The following is a 16,880-nucleotide window of genomic DNA, read 5'->3' as shown; positions in this document are numbered from 1 at the left end:
GCTTTTTGACCTCTGGCTTCGACTTGACTACCCTTACGTCTCAGTCCATGGAACCGCTTGGATCTCTCGGTTCTGAACTTGGCACGCATTGACTTGTCTCTGGGTTTTTTTTTCTCCGCTGGCCGTCAGCGCCTGGCTCCACCCCCGGCCACTCCTCCACAGTCATGTGGGACAAGTCCTGTACACAGTCTTTTAAATCATGTATTTTTTATTAAAGCATATGACACGCCATTAACACAGTCCGATACAATTTCCAGACAAATACCGTACATTAGATACATGACCTGATAATATATTTTCATTTTACTAAACAACACCCTTACCACCTAACCAACCCCTCTCCTCCTCCCCCCAATCTCTTGCCCATTATCCAATACAACCATTTGACAGCATCACCTCTTGAGAAAAGATAACAAGCTTTACAAAAACATGCCTGTACATGTAGGAGTCCCCCCAGAATTAACTACACAACACCCATTCTACTTTGCAGTAACTCAGCAGATGCCACACCTGGGTAATCCATCCATCCACCCCACACATTTTCAAATTTTGTATTCTGACCTTTCTTACTGTATATATTTCTTTCCATAAGGACAATAAAATTTATCTTGTTGATAAATTCCTTTTTCCCTGGTGGTTTTTCATCCAACCAGTGCATTGCGATAAGCTTTCTCGCAGCATACAGCAATCTTGCGATAGTCAGCCTTCCACATTCATTCGTAGCAATATCATCCATACAGCCCAAAAGGCAAGTCAGTGGGTTACACACCACATCTACACCTGTCACCTCCTGGATCAAGTTAAGCACCTTCACCCAAAAGGGTTGGAGGCGAGCACACGACCACATCATATGTAGCAGATCAGCGCCTTCCTCACCACACCTGGGACATTCTGAGTCACCTCTCAGTCCTGCCTTCCTCATCCATGCCGGGGTCCTGTACACCCTATACACCAGGTATAACTGTGACACCCTCTTAGACTCACTCAGGGAAGCCCTGGGGATATATTGAAGTATGGACTCCCACTGGGACTCCGACAAGGGGCCCACATCCGCCACCCATTTCTCCTTAATCCTTAACGGATGCTTCAATAAAAAGGTATCCATCAGACCCCTGTACATCAAGGTAATGAACCCCCTCGTACTCCTCCGAGGCCCAATAAGATTCAGCAAGCTATCTGACTGCAGATTCACGTGCCACACCTCATTTTGACAGTTTAGGGCATGTCTCAGCTGCAGGTACTGAAAGAATGACTTCTGGATTAAAGGAAACTCAGTCCTAAGTGTCTCGAATGTTTTAATAACATCTCCATCAAGCAACTGAGACACGAATCAAATGCCAATGCGCCTCCACTGACCGAACCCTCGCAATCTCATGAGCTCTGCCAACCTAGGTTCAAACCAAATTGGCGTATATCTCGTAAATTCCGTTACTCCCCTCCATTGCTTAATTTTCTGCCATACTTTCCCCATCATAGCTATTGTTGGGAATTTTGGGGGGTTAATTCTGAATCTACCTGCTTCAAGACTGGCCAACAATGGGCCCTTCCCTACCGCGCGTTCAATGATTATCCCCACTGAAGAACTCTGTTCTGGCTCTCCCCAACCTACCATGTGCTGGCATTGAGATGCTATATAGTAAATCCATGGATTGGGGACTGCCAGACCACCCTCATCCCTTGCCCTTTGCAGATGTTCCAATTTGATGCGCGCCCGTCCACCCTTCCAAATTAAATCCCTAAATAGAGTATTGATCCTATAAAATTTACTCTGAGGCAGCCACACTGGAGCATTATGCAATATGTAGAGGAGTAGGCATAAGTATCATTTTGATCAAATTGGCTCTGCCTGCGACCAACAGAAATAGCTTCTTCCAGGCCACAATCTTCTGCTGGAACTTCCCAAGTAAAAGAGTCAGGTTGAGCCGCACATAGTCCTCTATTTTGTCCGAAACCACAATGCCCAGATACTTAAACTCATGTACTACTCTTAAGGGATTCCCAGGGTCAAGAGTCAGAGGAGCCGCCGCGTCCATGGGCAACAACACAGACTTCTCCCAATTAATAGATAATCCGGAAAGAGCCCCAAATTTAGAAACACTGTTCATAGCGGCCCCCAGAGACTCCTGTGCATCTTCCAAGAACAATAACATGTCGTCAGCGTACAGGGCTATTTTTGTCTTCATAGTTTCCATACCGAAACCCCTTTACATCCCTGTCCCTCCGTATTGCCACCGCCAAGGGCTCAACAGCAATTGCAAACAGCAGAGGAGACAAGGGGCACCCCTGCCGCATTCCCCTATACAAAGGGAAATCCCCCGACAAGACTCCATTCACCCGTATCCTGGCTCTTGGAGACGCATACATCAGCTGCACCCAACGTATGAACCACTCACCAAAACCCATAGCCTTCATGACCGCCCACAAATACCGCCTCTTCACACTATCAAACGCCTTAGCGGCATCTAAAGACACCACAATCCTCCGACCCATATTATCCGCCTTTACCTGCATATTGAGAAACAGTCGTCGAAGATTACACGCTGTAGAACTATTGGGCATAAATCCGGACTGGTCCCGGTGTATTAGTGTTGTTATCACCTTGTTAAGACGGTTAGCCAACATCTTGGCCAAGATTTTGATATCTGTCGTTAGTAACGAGATTGGGCGATAAGAAGCTGGATCCCTCGGATCCTTACCCTGTTTTGGCAGTACAACAATTATTGCCTCCCGCATGGACCTTGGCAGCTCCCCCTCCACCAGACCAGTAGCATACACCTCCAATAAGGCAGGAAGCAGTATATCTTTATATTTTTTATACACCTCCCCCGGGATCCCATCTACCCCCAGGGCTTTATCATTGGGCATAGAGACCAATGCGGCGTCAAGCTCCTCCAAATTAAACGGCTCCTCGAGAAGTCCGCGATCAGCCACTTAGAGTCTGGGAAGCTGTACCCCTGTCAAGAAACCATCCACCTCCTCCATTGTTGGCTGTACCCGTGATTTATAAAGATCCGAGTAATACTCCGTCATCACCTCCAAAATTGCTTTGCAACCAGTGTGCTCCTTCCCATCCCTTCCCTTCAAAGCGACTATATGTGTGGAATCTCTCTGCGCCGTCACTATTCTGGAAAGGAGATGGCCCGCCCTGTCCCCCTCTTCAAAGTATTTGGTAGTTTGAAACATTCTTCTACGTTCCGCTGTTTTCATTGCCATCTGACATACTCTATTCTGCGCCACCTTTAACCTTCCCTGTGCCTCTGGGGATTGATCGTTAATTAATGCCTCCTCAGCCTCCTCCAACTCTTTTATCAACATCTGATCCTTCCTGCCTGTTTCTGCCTTGATTTGGGATATCCCCTTAATACAGAGCCCTCTGAAATAGGCCTTCATGGCCTCCCATACCGTCAATACCGAAGCCGACCCAGCATTAATTTTAAAATATTCCTTAATTCCCCCCCCCCCTATGTGTCCATCTAAATCAATAAGGTGTAGACAGAACGGATTCAGCCTCCACATGCACCCCCTAGCAGGCAAGGATCCCACACCCTCAAGTATCACACTCATGGGGGAATGATCAGATATTGTTCTAGCCATATACGTTACCTCTCCTACAAGGCCCAACATCTGTGAATTGCCCAAGGCCAGATCTATTCTTGACAAAGAAGTGAAAGAGGATGAAAAACAGGAATACTTATACACCTCAGGATGAGAAATCCTCCATAAATCATGCAGAGCAGTTTCCCTCAGGATGGCACCAAATGGTATGCAATTACCACCCAACTTCAACGGCTCTCGTCTCCCCCTATCCCAGTGTGCGTCCAGAATGTTGTTAAAGTCCCCTCTTATAAAAACGGTATCCGCGGTGTCTCCTCCAATATTCCCAGAACTCTGTGGATAACCTTTCCACAATATGGTGGTGGAATATAAACTGAAACCAGCCACATCAGACATCCGTCCAATTTACAAAGCAAACATACGAATCTACCCGACTGATCTATAACTACTTTGTGATACACAAAAGGTACCCCAGCACAGATGAGGATGCTGACCCCCCTGGAATATGCTGAAAATGTGGCATGGTACCCCACCTGAACACATCTCTTAGCCAGAAAATGCGTTCTCTCCTTCACCATGTGAGTCTCCTGCAGACAGATCACTGACGGCTTGGCATCATTCAAAAATTTAAACACAGCTTGCCACTTCACATCAGACGCCAAACCCCTGACATTCCAACTCACAATTCTCATTCTTCCCACCATTTTCCCTCCTCAGTACATATTATCCCACATTCTTTAATCCATTTGCGGCCAAAGCCACAACCACAGTAACCATGGTGATGTACATTATACAAATATTTCCCCAACCCCACCCCCCTCCCCCCACACAACAGAGAAACATCACCAACAAATCCCCATCCCATCCTTTCATCCCTCCTAACATGGAGGGGAGAGCGCACTTTATCCGGAACAGTCTGTTAACCCCGTCCAACAGTCCCGCCGCTTGTCCCAAACTATTGGGACTCTCACATGACTTGTGGATTGCAGCCTATTTAAATTTCAACTCGAGATCCAACAAGGGCCCATCCCCACCTCATAAGAACACAAAAAACCCAGGGGGGGTAAAAAGGAGCCAATGGATCCCTCCAAAAAAAAAAATAAAAAGGAGGCAGTAAAAGAGAAACAAGAATAAGAAAGGATAGTTCTATCATCCCACTGAGTCCTTTAATTTCACTTGACGCAAATGTTGCTCGTTGCTGTCCAGCCATCCGAGTGCCTCTTTATCCTCCGTGAAGAAGTGCACTTTCCCTTCAGCGACCACTCTTAGTTTGGCCTGGTACAGCATCGAGTAAGTGACGCCGATCTCCCTCAGCCTCTTCTTGATATGGACAAATTTGGCTTTCTGCTTCTGCACCTCTATGGAGAAGTCCGGAAATATGGAAATCCTGGAGCCATTTATCTGCAAATCCGGGTTCTCTCTGGCATGTCTGAGAATGGCTTCTCTGTCACGGTAGTGCAAGACCTTGACTAGCACTTGTCTAGGAGGACGCCCAGGGGGGAGGGGATACATAGGCATGCAGTGTGCTCTTTCAATAGCATACATCCGAGATAACTTGTCGGCTCCAATATGGTTTAATAGCCATTTTTCAAAGAACTCTGTTGGCGCCGCGCCTTCCGTCTTTTCAGGCACCCCAATCAGCCGCACATTATTGCGCCTGGACCTATTTTCAAGGTCGTCCGTTTTCACTTGTATGGCAGAAATCGCAGCACTCATGCGTTTTGTAGCCTTATCCGCCTTAGCAATACAGTCCTCGGCACCACTAATGCGTTTTTCCGCCTCTCCCATCCTTTCCTTAGTCACATGCAAGGAATGTTGCATTTTGGACATGTCTGCCTGCATGACCCCATCTGTGGAGCCATGTTGGTGATAGTATTGTGACTGTATAAAACCACCTTAAACACATCCTTCAGAGTGGGCTCCTCAGGAATCTGCATTCCCTCGATGCATAGCACAGAGCCTTTCATGATTCCCCCGCTCTCCTCCTCCTTCTCCTGCAGAGAACAGCTCCCACCATCGCTGTCCTCTCCCTCCTCCTCCTCCAGCTCCTCCATATCTCCGTACTCCACAGGCTTATCTTTCACCTTTCCTGTCACAGCTGGGCTCTGGATCTCCTCTGTCTGTCGGGCGAAGCGCTGCAGCCTGGCTGCTGCATCTGCTCTCCTAGGATCCTCCCCCGCAATCACAGGCTCCTCTAACAGCCTTTCCTCATGGCCAGCGCCATCTTGGGTCTTTCTCTCCTGCTCCCCAGCCGCCTTCCTGGAGCTCCTTCTGCCGGTCATTGCCCCGCAGGCACTCAGATCCGCAGGCACCACACTGGTCATGGATTCCCCAATAATTTCAGGTACCTGGCCACCAATTTTACAGGCTGCAATCCTGCATATAGCTTATACAGAGCAAGAGCACCTGCCTCAGACGACTGCTCACATCATGCTCAGGCCACGCCCCTGTCCTGTACACAGTCTAGTGAAGTTCTCTGCCGTTCCCTGGCCACTCCCCCAGAGTCACGTGGGACAGGTCCTGTACACAGACTAGTGAGTTCACCTACATTCCTCAGTTACTTCTCCTATTTCAGTGTGCAGCCCCCTGCGGTAAGTTGCGCAGCGGGTCGTTACACTATGTATACAAATATCAAAAGACTGACCGTCACTTCCATCTTCCGAAAACAGGTGTGAACAGGTGCAAGCTAAGTGTAGCCTCCTCCATATAGCCTATAGCAGTTTTAATCACAGCAGGATTATTATTATTATTATCTATTATTATTATAGCGCCATGTGTTCCATGGCGCTTTACATGTGAGGGTCTTACCTACCTATATAGTTTTGGGTTAGCAGCCCGGGAGAGGTAACATTTAGCTTAGATTCCTAAGCTAAAGAAAAAGAGGACTTGAACTCTATAGCACCACTTATTGGAAGTAGCGATCCTACAAGTCACAATCAACCCTTTAACGAGTCGTGCAATAGGACTTCGGATAAATAGCCAAATCAGAATCTCAATTCGCAGACACAGTGTTTCGGGCTGTTGGCCCTCATCAGTGCGAAGCATGAGAACTGATTTGGCTAGGTGAGAGGCTCTGGACTGAGGTCTAAGGGGTAAGATTTCTCCTTGTGGAGAGTGACATACCAGCTCTGGCTTGTCAAGGTAATTTTTTATAAGCTGTCCAGAAAAAATAAAAAAGTCAAATTGGCAACTCTGGTGCCCAGAGAAGCAAATGCCCACACTATCACATACAGGAGGATGCCTGTAAATGACAGGTGGCCTCTGACAATCCATTAGTAGCTGCTCTCTATAGTGAATGTGGTGTCTAATTGATGAGAACTAAGATAGTGGGCTACCAGTTTACATTTTCCACCCAAAATAACCTTTGCAAGTTAACTGTTAAAGTATATGTACCCCGAAATATGCTATCAAGTTACAAGTGCTTCCCACTAAATTAGAATATCAGTTCTAAAATACAAAAGTGAAACTCATGTATTATATAGAGTAATTACAAACAGATTGATCTATTTCAAGTGCTTATTTCTGTTAATGATAATGATTATGGCTTAATAATGTTTGTAAAGTGCTGTGGAATTAATGGCACTATTTAAATGAGTAAAATAAATAAATAAATAAATAAATAAATAATGCCAATGACAACCCAAAAGTCATTATCTCAGCAAACTTGAATACTTTATAACACCAGCCTGAAAAATTATTGTAAAATTTGAAATGTTGGCCAACTGAAATGTATGTTCAGTAAATGAACTCAATACTTGGTCGGGGCTCCTTTTGCATCAATTACTGCATCAATGCGGTGTGGCATGGAGGCAATCAGCCTGTGGCACTGCTGAGGTGCTGGTCTGCATTGTTGGATCTGGTGTCTCTCATCTTCCTCTTGACAATATCCCATAGATTCTCTATGGGGTTAAGGTCAGGAGAGTTTGCTGGCCAATCAAGCACAGTGATACTGTTGTCCTTAAACCAGGTATTGGTACTGTTGACAGTGTGGACAGGTGCCAAGTCCTGCTGGAGAATGAAATTCCCATTTCCAAAAAGCTTGTCGGCAGAGGGAAGCATGAAGTGCTCTGAAATTTCCTGGTAGACAGCTGCGCTGACTTTAGTCTTGATAAAACACAGTGGACTTACACACCAGCAGATGACATGGTTCCCCAAACCATCACTGATTGTGGAAACGTCATACTAGACCTGAAGCAGCTTGGATTGTGTGCCTCTCCACTCTTCCTCCAGACTCTGGGACCTTGATTTCCAAACGAAATGCAAAATTTACTTTCATATGAGAACAACACATTGGACTACTGAGCAACAGTCCAGTTCTTTTTCTTCTTGGCCCAGGTAAGATGCTTCTGGCATTGTCTATTGGTCATGAGTGGCTTGTCACAAGGAAAGTAACACTTGTAGCCCATGTCCTGGATAAGTCTGTGTGTGGTGGCTCTTGAAGCAATGACTCCAGCAGTCCACTCCTTGTGAATCTCCCCCAAATTTTTGAATGACCTTTTCTTAACAATCCTTTCAAAGCTGCGGTTTCCCGGTTGCTTGTGCACCTTTTTCTACCACACTTTTTCCTTCCACTCAACTTTCCATGAATATGCTTGGATACAGCACTCTGTGAACAGCCAGCTTCTTTAGCAATGACCTTTTGTGGCTTACCCTCCTTGTGGAGTGTGTCAATTACTGTCTTCTGGACATCTGTCAAGTCAGCAGTCTTCCACGTGATTGTGAAGCCTACTGAAATAGACTAAGGAACCTTTTTAAACACTTAGGAAGCCTTTGCAGGTGTTTTTATTTATTCTAATTTACTGACTTTTGGGTTTTCATTGGCTGTTAGCCATAATCATCAACATAAACAGAAATAAACACTTGAAACAGAACACTCTGTTTGCAATAACTCTATATAATATGAGTTTCACTTTTTTTATTGAAGATTAACTTTTTGATGATATTCTAATTTAGTGAGAAGCACTTGTATATAATGGGATCCATTAAAAAAAAACAATTAAGTTAGAATGTGCATGTAAGTGAAACGCACATTATAGTACAGTCAACGGGTGCTACAGGTGCAAGGACTGTTGCAGATCTGTTTTTTATCAGTTACTGCAGCTCCACTTTAAGGATTTAGTGTCAAACTGGGAGTTAACTCAACATCACAGACACACATGACATCGTCTTTTCTCGTAAGAGATTGATAGGGAGTAGCATTCAATTATAAATTTCTTTATAGCTCAGGAATAAACACAAAATTCTGCATGACAAATCTTATGAATAACCTGAGAGATGGAAGCAGTTTTACTCCTCGACCTAGAAGTGATTACGAAGGTGTATTAGATAGTATGTAGCCTTCCTCAGCCGTATCCACACATCACTGACGTAAGATTTGTCTACATTGTGATATTTATGCAACCCTTGCTTATTTGTACTGTCATTAAATTTATAACAAGTTTATAACTAAGTTTGACATTACAATGACTTATGTATCACAATAAATCCCACCTGATTCTGAGCTTCTCATCCAGTTTTCCAGTCTCTCATGGTTCTACAGCGCCCTGCTGGATGCCTGTTTTTCTCAAACTTGGTTGCCCTTTGCTGGGGGGGTTGGATGGAAAGATAGAGGCAGCAAGAGGGAGGAGAGGGGAGTGGATGATGCAGACAAAGGAGAGAAAGTAAAACGTTAATGGAAACTAATTAGAAACATTTCGTAAATCTTGTCCTATCTGCAGAACAAGAGAAAAGTAAAGCGGCACCCACCGGATTGCCGTGACATCAAGGAGAAATCCTCCAAACTTGGCATTACCTTTTCTTAGATCTTCTCCAGATTTGCTCCCCTTGGAAAAGTTTAATGTTGTCTCCCTAACAGCTCATTTCCCCCTGTGGGATGTTTACATGGTACAGTCTGGTCGCTGGGTTTTATTCACTGAATGCCAGCCTTCAGGTTGTTCTGAAGTTGAGATGGGCTTTAAGAGGAGGGGGAGGGAAAGATGGTGTGAAGGTTCCTATAAAGAGCCTCTTTATAGTCTTTTCCTCCAGCCTATTTCCCAGAAATCTTTTAGTCAATATGTCCAGTGACAAGAGATTTGAAAGCATAATAATATGAATTCCTTTACTATAGGATAAGCATGATTAGAATTCTCATTCATTTGTAGCAGGAGAAAGCATCTGTAAACCTTGATTTTTGTTATTGGCATGTTGTGTGACCTGAAATGATATACCCTATCCTGATTTTGTTTACTTTGGGCTCAATATTGTTGCTTTTTTGCAGAATTAGAAAAAAAAATACAATTGTTCAGAAGTCAAATGCACTTTAACAAAATGAAAGTAAATGTTCCATTCAGAATAAAAAGATAAAATTATGCTAAAACAGGCCTATATTTATATATAAAAAATATAGTATAATAACTGTAAAATGGTGGACATGGTTTAAAGGGAACCTGTCAGGTTGGATAATGCTAAGTACTTGCAGATATGGGGTTAATCTTCAGGTTAAAAGTGTTATGAAAGTGCCTGTCTGCTGTACCGAAAGTGTAACTACCAGCAGAAAATGAACTTTATTCCACCTGGAAGTCACCAGTGTTCCGTCATACAGGTGTGGCGGTGCGGATACAGTCACTGTTCACAGCCTTGTAAGCATGCCCCGGAACTTTGACTGACAGATGACTCCCGACTCTGCAACGAGTGCAAGCAAGCTGTCAGTCAAAATGTCGGAGAATGCTTACAGGAAAAAATTCATCTTATTTGATGAATTGGCAATTTTAGTATAGTAGTCTCGGACCTTTCTAACTCTGTTGATCTTCAAATTAACCTTATCTGCAGGTTAGTAGCATTAGCTTACCTGACAGGTTCCCTATAAAAAGGGGGTTATACAGTCATCATTTTTTTATCACTTATAATGCAGATCAAAGCTGGGTATACTGCGTCCCACAGGTCACATCCAGCCCTCTGGCTATTCCATTCCAGCCCACGAACCAAGACAGCCAAAACAGTATCCCTTCAGCCGCACTATTTCCTCGCCTGCCATCTATTATCTACTGCTTGCTGTCACCGCTGTTCGCTTCCTCAGGATGCAGACAGCGGTGAAGTCATCAATGGAGGACAGAGGCGTCATGTCCTTCTTCCACCAATCAATGTTCATGGATGTGACAGCAGGCACGATGACATCAATTCAATGTGTTTACTGTACAGAGTCAATGCACCGAAGACAGGAGCAAAGCGCGAGGGCAACGGGACAGAGGTGAGTATGTGGTGTTGTTTTTTTTTCATATGTGTATAGGATGTGTGCCTGTATAGAAAAGGCTTAGACTGTATATAGGAGGCTATGTGGGTACTTACACTGCATACAGGAGGCTATGTGGGTCTCATACTGTACATAGGAGGTCATTTGGGGCTCATACTGTATATAGGAGGCTATGTGTGGCTCATACAGTATATTGGGAGCTATGTTGGGTTTCATACTGTATACCAGGGGCTAAGTGAGTGATCACACTGTATACTGGGGGGTTTGTTAAGGCTCATTGTATATACATAAGCTATGTGGGGTCTCATACTGTATATGGAGAGGCTATGTGGGGGTTAATACTGTATATAGGGGGTTATGTGGGGGCTCACACTGTATACAAAGGGCTATATGAAGACTGATATTGTATATATAAAAGGGAGCTGTACAGTCATACATTTTTATGACTTAGAATTTAGATCAAAGCTGGGCATAGAGAGGCCATGTGGGGTCTCATAAAGTATATGGAGAGGCTATATGTGGGCCCATACTGTATATAGGAGGCTATGTAGGTTTCTTACTGTATGTAGGGGGCTATCTAGATTCTCATACTGTATTTAAAGATGCTATACTGTATATGACTCATACTGAATATAGGGCTATGTGAGGGCTCATACTGTATATAGGAGGTTATGTGAGGGATCATATTGTATATAAAAAGGCAATGTGAGTGTCACATACTGTATATTGAGAGGCTATGTGGGTGCTTACACTGTATACAGAGGGTTATTTGGTGGCGCATACTATATAGAGAGGGGCTGTATGGGGGCTCACACTGTATAAAAGGGTTATGTGGATCTCTACTGTATTTATAGGGACTATCTGGGGGCTCACATTGTGTGTGGGGGGACGGTGTGCGGGCTCATGATATATAGGGTGGCTGCGTATGGGCTGATATGGTATAGAGGGGCTGTGAGTCAGGTCATACTGTATATAAGGGATGTCAGCATACTTAATTCTGCTCAATATTAACTGATACAATTAATGTTAATATAAAATAATTATAATTAATACGTTAATATTTATATTGAACAGAATTAATTTCTGCCTTTTGGTTTAGTCCTCCACAACAGTCACAATCTGTCATGTCACCCCTAGGGAAAATGAATTGCCCACCACTGATTTAGATAGATCATTATTAAATATCATATTGTGGGGGTCTGACCGACAGCATTCCAATGGAATAGATAAGCTGTTATAAATTTTAGCAGTGATAGGACATGACCACATTGAATGGAGCTGCATTATGCAGCTCTATTCAAATGTGTAGTGGTCACTGCCATGTACTGCAATACTGCTCTTATTCTCCTAATCTGAAATTGATGGCCTGATGTACGTGTGGCCTTGAGATCAACACACGTAAACTAGTGGTCCATTCGGTGTTAATATTGCAGAGCTACTGCCAGTGAAAAATGTTAATAGCAACTGCAAGTGCCTGTAATTTTGTAAAATAGGAGACTGTAAACATAGATTAATTCCTTATGTGTGGCGTTGGCACCGATGGGCAAAACAGCAGAGAGCCATGCACTCTCATGTAGAGCAGGCAGATATGTACACACTGCCAGCTTGAGGAGTATCTGAGAATCAAAAGCAGAGGCCAAAGGAGAGTAATCACTGAAATGGGCAGAGTTCATAAACTGCAGTCAAATTTGGATTTCTTCATATCTGCAACAAATATGAGCCTTATATATTACAAGTGCATGTAGCTGGCTTTGTTACTCACACTCAGCTCTGCGTTATACTAAACAGTAGTTGCAGAGAACGGGCTGTCTATCATTACATCTCACAGGAGAAACTATGTTCTTCTGACCTTGTGAGGATGTTTTCTTTCCCTTGCATGATGCTTCCTGCTTACGATTGGTCAACGTCATGCAAGGGAAAAAGTACGCACCCCCAGACAAATCTCTAACACCCATTGAGCTTATAATAAATTGTAACCTAAGTTTTACAAGTGAATATCTCTGCAATGCAGATGAGAAATTAAAAACTCAGAAAGACATTTTGCTCAGCTCTGGAGCCACTGATCCATAATGTGGTCAGGTTAACATGCTCAAACTGGTAAAAGGTCTTCTTTAAAACTGCTGTACATTGCAAAGGGTGAAATCTTAGTTCACAATTCATGACAAATCTGCAGCAGGTTTGTCATATCCAAAAATTCCACAGCATGTCCGGTTTCAAGCAGATTTTGTTTCCATTATATGTGGTTGAACTTTTAGAAATGTAATCACATGTATTGGACCTTAGGCTGATGCATATAACTAGATAAGGAATCTTCAGTAATCTGAAGCAATTTCTTAGTTTGCAAGTGTAACACCCCAGGTAACCAGTTGTTACAGTGGTATTGCTTTCCTTTTGGGGAGAGTGATGCCATGCTTGGTAGAGAGGAAAGATTCCTTTAACAGGTATTCAGCACATGTAACACTGTTCTGACTCCAGGTCAGAAGGGGGAGCTCTGATCCAGCTTGAGGGTGGCTTCCCTTGATGTATATACAGTACAGACCAAAAGTTTGGACACACCTTCTCATTTAAAGATTTTTCTGTATTTTCATGACTATAAAAATTGTACATTCACACTGAAGGCATCAAAACTATGAATTAACACATGTGGAATTATATACTTAACAAAAAAGTGTGAAACTACTGAAATTATGTCTTATATTCTAGGTTCTTCAAAGTAGCCACCTTTTGCTTAGATGACTGCTTTGCACACTCTTGGCATTCTCTTGATGAGCTTCAAGAGGTAGTCACCGGGAATGGTCTTCCAACAATCTTGAAGGAGTTCCCAGAGATGCTTAGCACTTGTTGGCCCTTTTGCCTTCACTCTGTGGTCCAGCTCACCCCAAACCATCTTGATTGGGTTCAGGTCTTTTGACTGTGGAGGCCAGGTCATCTGGCGTAGCACCCCATCACTCTCCCTCTTGGTCAAATAGCCCTTACACAGCCTGGAGTTGTGATTGGGGTTATAGTCCTGTTGAAAAATAAATGATGGTCCAACTAAACGCAAACCGGATGGAATAGCATGCTGCTGCAAGATGCTGTGGTAGCCATGCTGGTTCAGTATGCCTTCAATTTTGAATAAATCCTCAACAGTGTCACCAGCAAAGCACCCCCACACCATCACACCTCCTCCTCCATGCTTCACGGTATGAACCAGGCATGTAGAGTCCATCCGTTCACCTTTTCTGCGTCACACAAAGACACGGTGGTTGGAACCAAAGATCTCAAATTTGAGCTCATCAGACCAAAGCACAGATTTCAACTGGTCTAATGTCCATTCCTTGTGTTCTTAAGCCCAAACAAGTCTCTTCTGCTTGTTGCCTGTCCTTAGCAGTGGTTTCCTAGCAGCTAGTTTACCAGGAAGGCCCGCTGCTCAAAGTCTCCTCTTAACAGTTGTTGTAGAGATATGTCTGCTGTTAGAACTCTGTGTGGCATTAACCTGGTCTCTAATCTGAGCTGCTGTTCACCTGAAATTTCTGAGGCTGGTGACTCGGATAAATTTATCCTCAGAAGCAGAGGTGACTCTTTGTCTTCCTTTCCTGGGACGGTCCTCATGTGAGCCAGTTTCTTTGTAGCGCTTGATGGTTTTTGCCACTGCACTTGGGGACACTTTCAAAGTTTTCCCAATTTTTCGGACTGACTGACCTTCATTATTTAATGTAATGATGGCCATTCATTTTTCTTTACTTAGCGGCTTTTTTCCTGTCATAATACAAATTCTAACAGTCTATTTAGTAGGACTATCAGCTGTGTATCCACCAGACTTCTGAACAACACAACTGATGGTCCCAACCCCATGTATAAGGCAATAAATCCCACTTATTAAACCTGACAGGGCACACGTGTGAAGTGAAAACCATTCCCGGTGACTACCTCTTGAAGCTGATCAAGAGAATGCCAAGAGTGTGCAAAGCAGTCATCAAAGCAAAAGGTGGCTACTTTGAAGAACCTAGAATATAAGACATAATTTCAGTTGTTGCACACTTTTTTGTTATGTATATAATTCCACGTGTTGATTCATAGTTTTGATGCCTTCAGTGTGAATGTACAATTTTCATAGTCATGAAAATACAGAAAAATCTTTAAATGAGAAGGTGTGTCCAAACTTTTGGTCTGTACTGTATATATATACAGTGGGGCAAAAAAGTATTTAGTCATTCACAATAGTGCAAGTTCCACCACTTAAAAAGATGAGAGGCGTCTGTAATTTACATCATAGGTAGACCTCAACTATGGGACACAAACTGAGAAAAAAAAAACCAGAAAATCACATTGTCTGTTTTTTTATCATTTTATTTGCATATTATGGTGGAAAATAAGTATTTGGTCAGAAACAAAATTTCATCTCAATACTTTGTAATATATCCTTTGTTGGCAATGACAGAGGTCAAACGTTTTCTGTAAGTCTTCACAAGGTTGCCACACACTGTTGTTGGTATGTTGGCCCATTCCTCCATGCAGATCTCCTCTAGAGCAGTGATGTTTTTGGCTTTTCGCTTGGCCACACGGACTTTCAACTCCCTCCAAAGGTTTTCTATAGGGTTGAGATCTGGAGACTGGCTAGGCCACTCCAGGACCTTGAAATGCTTCTTACGAAGCCACTCCTTCGTTGCCCTGGCAGTGTGCTTTGGATCATTGTCATATTGAAAGACCCAGCCACGTTTCATCTTCAATGCCCTTGCTGATGGAAGGAGGTTTGCACTCAAAATCTCACGATACATGGCCCCATTCATTCTTTCATGTACCCGGATCAGTCGTCCTGGCCCCTTTGCAGAGAAACAGCCCCAAAGCATGATGTTTCCACCACCATGCTTTACAGTAGGTATGGTGTTTGATGGATGCAACTCAGTATTCTTTTTCCTCCAAACACGATAAGTTGTGTTTCTACCAAACAGTTCCAGTTTGGTTTCATCAGACCATAGGACATTCTCCCAAAACTCCTCTGGATCATCCAAATGCTCTCTAGCAAACTTCAGACCGGCCCGGACATGTACTGGCTTAAGCAGTGGGACACGTCTGGCACTGCAGGATCTGAGTCCATGGTGGCGTAGTGTGTTACTTATGGTAGGCCTTGTTACATTGGTCCCAGCTCTCTGCAGTTCATTCACTAGGTCCCCCCGCGTGGTTCTGGGATTTTTGCTCACCGTTCTTGTGATCATTCTGACCCCACGGGGTGGGATTTTGCGTGGAGCCCCAGATCGAGGGAGATTATCAGTGGTCTTGAATGTCTTCCATTTTCTAATTATTGCTCCCACTGTTGATTTCTTCACTCCAAGCTGGTTGGCTATTGCAGATTCAGTCTTCCCAGCCTGGTGCAGGGCTACAATTTTGTTTCTGGTGTCCTTTGACAGCTCTTTGGTCTTCACCATAGTGGAGTTTGGAGTCAGACTGTTTGAGGGTGTGCACAGGTGTCTTTTTATACTGATAACAAGTTTAAACAGGTGCCATTACTGCAGGTAATGAGTGGAGGAAAGAGGAGACTCTTAAAGAAGAAGTTACAGCTCTGTGAGAGCCAGAAATCTTGATTGTTTGTTTCTGACCAAATACTTATTTTCCACCATAATATGCAAATAAAATGATAAAAAAACAGACAATGTGATTTTCTGTTTTTTTTTTTCTCAGTTTGTCTCCCATAGTTGAGGTCTACCTATGATGTAAATTACAGACGCCTCTCATCTTTTTAAGTGGTGGAACTTGCACTATTGCTGAATGACTAAATACTTTTTTGCCCCACTGTATATATATATATATATATATATATATATATATATATATATATATATATATATATATATATATATACACATATTCTGGCTTGGAGGAGGTTAGTCAGTCTCAGAGGAGTGAGGAGGAGAGTCTGAGAGCTGGAGCCGTGCAGCCACGTGAGGTGCTGCAGCTCCTGGGAAAGGAAAGAGGAAAGCAGAGCAGTCTGTAGGAGACTGAAAGGGAAGAGAAGCAAAGGCGAAGTAAAGAGCTGGAGGGAAGCTGTGACTGAGATTACTCCACGTTGAAGCGCAGAATTTCGGTAGCTGGAAGACCGAGGTTGTGGGGGAAACTTCAT

The 16,880-nt window shown here is 43.6% G+C and overlaps 2 protein-coding genes across 3 annotated transcripts in view; one reads left to right on the top strand and one right to left on the bottom strand.

The window, feature by feature from the left end:
* Positions 1 to 9,530, bottom strand: part of C4H10orf105 (chromosome 4 C10orf105 homolog) — a 50,801-nt gene extending 41,271 nt beyond the window's left edge. The window contains exons 1-2 of one of the 2 annotated variants that reach the window (XM_077259286.1): positions 9,301 to 9,530; positions 9,046 to 9,138 (exon numbers count right to left, since the gene is read on the bottom strand). In XM_077259286.1, coding sequence (XP_077115401.1) covers positions 9,046 to 9,064 — 19 coding nt within the window. In that variant the 5' untranslated portion in view covers positions 9,065 to 9,138; positions 9,301 to 9,530. The remainder of the gene's footprint in view (positions 1 to 9,045; positions 9,139 to 9,300) is intronic. The other variant, XM_077259285.1, reaches the window with a different exon arrangement.
* CDH23 (cadherin related 23) overlaps positions 1 to 16,880 on the top strand; it is a 1,745,895-nt gene that overhangs the window by 1,331,276 nt on the left and 397,739 nt on the right. The window lies entirely within an intron of this gene.

This window comes from Ranitomeya variabilis, chromosome 4, assembly GCF_051348905.1.
Source record: "Ranitomeya variabilis isolate aRanVar5 chromosome 4, aRanVar5.hap1, whole genome shotgun sequence".
Classification (NCBI taxonomy): domain Eukaryota; kingdom Metazoa; phylum Chordata; class Amphibia; order Anura; family Dendrobatidae; genus Ranitomeya; species Ranitomeya variabilis.
The sequence above is the reverse complement of the archived record's forward strand: the minus strand, read 5'-3'. Positions and strand labels throughout refer to the sequence as shown.